At 37.3% G+C, this 6000-nt stretch overlaps 1 protein-coding gene across 3 annotated transcripts in view; it reads right to left on the bottom strand.

Annotated features, from left to right (window-relative positions):
- Window positions 1-1933: 1933 nt before the first annotated feature.
- Window positions 1934-6000, bottom strand: part of PLA2G4A (phospholipase A2 group IVA) — an 85939-nt gene continuing 81872 nt past the window's right edge. For all 3 annotated transcript variants that reach the window (XM_075038710.1, XM_075038711.1, XM_075038712.1), the window contains one exon: window positions 1934-4572. In XM_075038710.1, the coding sequence (XP_074894811.1) occupies window positions 4441-4572 (132 nt within the window). In that variant the 3' untranslated portion in view covers window positions 1934-4440. The remainder of the gene's footprint in view (window positions 4573-6000) is intronic.

Genomic DNA, 6000 nt, shown 5'->3' with positions numbered 1-6000 from the left:
GCTTCAGGAAACATCTACATGTTTTTGCTTTGAGTGAGCATCAGAGCAAACGTGTTATGTAAATGCATGTGGTTGCACAACTCACTCCTCAGTGTTACTGATCTCACATCCATTTGTGTGTACAGAGCAGCTAAACAGCTCTTATCAAAAACGAGCCTATTGCTGCTCCAAAAGCAGAGATCTGTGGGTGATCGGGGTTGTGTTAGAGAGAACACCGTAGCCCGTTCACACTGACTTCTCAAGTTTCATCCCACAGACAAAATATGCCAGGTCAAACCAGAAAGCGCGTTCGTTGCCGCTCCGTTTCCCTGCCAAAATGAATTTTCTTCTCACTGATTCAAACACTCTTGAGGTCAACGCTCTCATGCTTTCCGGATCAATAGGATTTTATTCTGAGCATTCACTTCTGCTGCTAAAGCAAAAAGACAAGCAAAGATTTCAGATACCTATCCCAGCAGCTGCAGACTGCCCGAAAGTCCTACAGAAAACAAATGCAATCTCAGGGCCAGGTTTGGTGCCAGGCTTCCCTGGAGCAGGACAGACGCATAGTCCACATCTGCTTTTCAGGAGTCATACTTACCTGTAAGGCTGAGCTCTTTGCAGTCACTCCAGGCTAGTATGATGGCACTTCCACATCCTGCAGGCATCACCTAAAATAATTTCTGATATCTGAAATAATTCATTCTCTAAAGCCACCTTTTACTGCCTTCTAGGTATGCTACATTCGGTTGGAAAGAAATATTGCAGGCATAAACCAGATGAACCAGGGACTGAAGGAAGGGAAAATGAGAAACAAAGGACTAACTTTTTAGGCTAAGGAAAAAAATGTGGTTCCACATCAGTCGTCAGAAGTGGAAGAGGTTTTTTTCTGCATTATTCTCCTTTGACACAATTTTTAATATAATGTGTGACTAAGACTGTAAATCCTACTATTCTGCTCTGCAGCTGAACTGAAATAAGGTTTCAATTTCTAAGTTTCTGATCATACTAAGATGGATTTTTCCATTTTAAGTTTATGGACACAAAATTAAGAGAGGCTTTTTGTTTGAGACTGTAGTGAAACTACAGTTATGAACTTACCAATGAGCTTCTGGGGAGCCCAAGCCACTTCAAATGTTTGAAGAAGTTAGAACTAGGCGGGGGGGGGGTATGACAAATTTGATTTTAGCAGAGGAAGAGGGACTCCTGCCCTGGCAGAGAGACCCTTTGCTCCAAAATGAGAAAATCCATACTAGTACCTACACTACTGCAAGGTCCCAGCAGTGTTGGCTCACAAGAGTTTGGTGTATATTGAGACACTTGTCACTCACTCCACAGACATTTTAGATCACAAGCTTCTGATGCCTCTAATATTGTACTGTTAGACCTGCTGGTCATAACTGACTCTTAGCCTTATTCACCATACAGTAATGGAAGAAAAATATTTACACATTTTCTATCAGAATGATGCCCCTGCATTTTGAAGTACCTGCAAATGACAGACTCCTCATGGTTTTCAGCAATCAGAAGCAACAGGCCACCAGCTATTTGATCTGAACAAGTCTGGAGACACTTCCCTCCTTGACCTGTTCTTTTAAGAAATCCGAGATTAAAGGCAGCAAAGACCCAACGCCCATACTGTAATTGGCCATAGTAGCTCTTAACAGAACAGCACAAAATATCTGGCAGAGTGGCAGATAACAAAATGTATAAGTAGGAATAAAAATGGATTGATGTGCTATCCCCACACACTGAACTGCTCAAAAAAGTTGTAGTTTTAACATCTAAACTAAAAAAAAAAAAAAAAACCAGAATAACAAGCAAAACCTTGAATTTCCTGCTTGTGAGCTGTCCCACCAGGTTCCACACACCATTGAGCTGTTCAACATCTCTTCACATTAAAAGTGAAAATACCATCTAAATGATCAAAAAAACTGTCTGAAAACAGTAGGTGCCAAATATAGTTAGGTTTTATTTTTTATTGTCTGATAACACTGTGATAATATAAACCGTATCAAGCATGATAAGTAACTTCCAGAAACAGCATAGGTACATATTATAAAATAGAAAATAAAAATATTATGTTAACAAAAGGAAAAAAAAAAAGAAAATACTACAATAAAATAACAGTACCAGTTTCCTCCTGTATTCCAAAATTTATTGAAAATGTTTAAATTATGCAACACTAAGATAAGTTACTTTTATTTTCTCTCTTGATTTTAAACATGCACTAACTCAAACAGAAATAAAACCTATTGATCAATACAGAAAATATTATTAATCATGTAACATTGCATGTAGATTTAAGGAGAGATGATGCAGTGGCTGTTAAAAGAAATACACTATAATTACTTCCTTCCCATGGGCTTAGAGATTTTAACAACTAAAAATAGCTCGATAATTCACAATAAAAGGGACAGCCACTGAATCAGCAATAAACTCTGATAAACGAGCAGTTATTGTAAAAATTGTCAGAAAACTATCAAACAAAAGATCAGCTATGCTTCAAATAGTCTCTGCACAAAGTGATGGCATTCATGGCGACCATGATCTTTGCGCCTGGTAGGATTCTGACAGCCCTATCAGAAAGATAGAGGGTGAAATCTGAACACTATTAACAGCAACAGAAATTCCACTTACAGCTCTTGAAGAGAAACACGCGTGCCTTCTGACCACAATACTGCAAATAATCCTACTTAGAACATGCTTTGTTTTCACCATGATGATAATCCTAGTGAAAGGAGTGCTTTTCTTCTCCATCTGCTGTGGAGCGTTGGACAAGTGATCTGCAGGGCAGCTGGGGACGTGTTCTTCCCCTCTCACCTCTGCAAACACCTTTGTATGTGCTCTTGCATTAAGTCTCAGAGACAGCAATCTCACCTTGAACTAAACTATTCAGCCCCTACTATCTTCTTCAAACTCCAGAAGAAAGCAGCTAAGGAAAAACTGCTGGGACTGTCAGGTGCATCTGCTGAGAGTTAATCCCGCGAACTTTAAAAAAATGAAACAAGCCAGCCAAGCAGCCCAAAAACGTGTGTGACTCCTAGGTCTTGCACACAGTGCAAGGCCATCAATGACCTCGTCAGTTCCTTTTGCTCTTTCCCATGTTACACCCTTGCCAACTACATTATTTCAAAGGAGGCTGTAAGTTTTCAGAGGTGCGACTCCATTTTTCCATGCATTTGCAGAGTTAACACTTGTTGAGATGGTATTAAAATAATCTATGTCTATGCACAGTCTTTCATTATGCAACGTACTAAAAATATATTTTTTAAAAATAGCCCTTAACACATGAACTACTTCACATTCTTACCTAGGAACATTTTATCTATTCCCAGTAAACATTGCCACTGTCCCTTTGCAGAAATGTGATGCTTTTAATCATGATCAAATGCAAAATTGCTTTTAATTTATCTATAAACATTTTGGTCAGAAAAACATGAACTAACAATAATTTAACACGCAGGTGCTACTAGCTCAAGAATTCAAGAAATGTAATTTTGTGGAACAAAAGAGAAAAAGAAAATATAAGAGGTTGGATTTTTTGCTGAGTGGATACATACATTCTTAAACAGCAGTAGTAAAGTAGGCTTCAATTTTTGTAAAAATATTTGAGATTAAAAGATTCAAGAGCAGATCCTTCTTAGCATCAGTTACAAAAGCTCCACTAGTATTAATAACCAGCTGAGGATCCTACTTACAATATCAAAGATGTATAAACCCCATTTCTTTGATACCCATTTTTATGAAAAGTGGGTTGGTTTTTTTTTGAGACACCACTCATGCAAGAAAACTGAAATTTGAAACACGGCTTGATGATGGAGTTTTGGTAAGGCCAATAGAGCCAATGGTTATTACTGAGCAAAACCCTTTCCAGTACAAGAAATCAATCTTAGCAGAGCTTGTAAGCAGCCAAGCGACTTTATATAATAGGGAGCTGCTTTTGCCTAGCAGAGGTTAGCAATTATTGACTTTTCAAACCAAAGTCAGAGAAAATCTTCTCATTGATACAAAGCAGAGTGGAATCTGGGCCCAAGCCCAGGTATACATTGTCTCTGTTACTAAAGTTTTATTCTATTGTGTTTCTAATTCCATCTTACGTTTCAAGAGATGCCCAGTTTACATCAATTAAAAATCAGACAATTGCCCCACTACGAGAAACCAGTGTTTACAATTTTGTAAGGAAAAGAAAAGACATTGAACCCAACAAACATAGTAAAAATAAACTAATTCCATAGTTTTAAAAATAAGGATATCAGCATACTGAAATGTTTTCAATGTTTTTAGTTCAAAAAAAAGGAAGTACAAAATTATATTGAAATTTGAAAATTCACAAGAAAATGTTTTCAGGAGTTTTGCACAGCCCTGTTCAAGAGCAGTGATGCTCTGATCATGTCTTTTTGACTCCAGTAATAAAGATAGAACCAGTTTCTTGAAGGAGTGGGACGTAAGACACATCGTCTACGTATGGTTGCTGTTAAGATTGTTCTTATTAAAGAATCTCCTTGCTTCAACACTGCTAAGAGACACAGAGCAGCGAGATGGATTCTCTTTCCTGTATTCAATGCTTTCCATCATAGCTTGCTTGATCACCTAGAAAACAGTGAACAATGTGTCATTCAGGGAAATAACTACATCTTAATGATTTATTAACTGATAGAAAAGACCCCTTCAGATGTTAAGACCCCTTCAGATGTTAACAACTGTTGCTCCTACTTTTAACACTGCTCCATCATTGAACAAAGTGATTGCTGACTATTATTATGAATACTATTTCTTAATTATATAAAGCACTGATTTTAATGTACTTAATAAAGATACAACAGGATGCCACCAACATCAAAGAAGTCACCCAAGAATATAAACCATTTAAACCGAGTCCCAATGAAATTCTGAAGGGTAAATCAAAATACTGAGAAAATCCATACTTAAAGGATATAGAAAATAATTATTATCTTGAGAAAGATTAAATCTTCACTTTTGCTTCCTTTGTCCTGAAGTAACAAGATTTCTTTACTATATTGAGAAAAAAAATCATTTCTTTATCTGGGATGATAATTTACACTTGTGAATATGGCAATTCACTCTACAGATGCTGGGATCATGGTGTCATGTTACAGCTGGTATCAATAAAAAATAATTATTACTGAGTTAGTTGATAAAGAAATTTCCAGAGATCTTCACAGAAAATTTCCAATTTCCTTTCTTCCAGTTAGAAAATCATCATACATAAAGAATTGAGTACAAAATCCTGAACATAATGTGTACATCCTACACAGTCACCTTTACTCAGTTACCCTGCAGGGCTTTTGATGGTAAAATGGCAAAAACAACACAGAAACCAAATTAGAAAAGAATATGAATTAGAATGGATGCTAACAAGCACAGGCAATAGTTCTTCCATGTAGAAGATGGCCACAATATTACAACAATCTTCTTAGCCCCAGAAATACTCTTCTTCAGACATTTTTCTACTGGAAAGCACTTCTGGCTTTTTCAGCAGCGTATTTGCTTAGTGGTTTATTATTGACAGGGGATCATATATGGTAATACTTCCTACAACACTGCTATTTCAGTACTTTAGAAATAGAGGTCAAGTGAAAATACCAAATTCTCTTCACTTAATTCTCACAGTGTATCTCATGCAATTCTCTTCAGGTAAGTCCAGCCACTGTATTACCTACAGAGACTGGACTCTTCTTTCCCTCCCAGGCTGGAAGGATGCAAGTTGACCATGCCACAGATTGTGCATGCTTCTACACAAGCTCATGAAGAACTCACTTAGGGTATACTCCAGCCCTCATTAAAATAAACCAGTTTTTTTCCACTGACTATAAATGGGCTTTGGATCCAGCCTCAACTTTGAGAATAGCAAGGAGAACAGCTAAATGCAGGAAGCACTTTGTATGTCACAATAATCAGGCAAACACTGAAGTAAACCCCTGTACCTTCTGTATGGCAGATATAGGGCTTTATTCACACCACCTACTTTCCCATTCAACAATCTAGACCCTTTAAGCT

Source organism: Buteo buteo, chromosome 10, assembly GCF_964188355.1.
Source record: "Buteo buteo chromosome 10, bButBut1.hap1.1, whole genome shotgun sequence".
Classification (NCBI taxonomy): Eukaryota; Metazoa; Chordata; class Aves; order Accipitriformes; family Accipitridae; genus Buteo; species Buteo buteo.
Note: the sequence above shows the minus strand (reverse complement) of the source record. Positions and strands in the feature narration are given on the sequence as shown.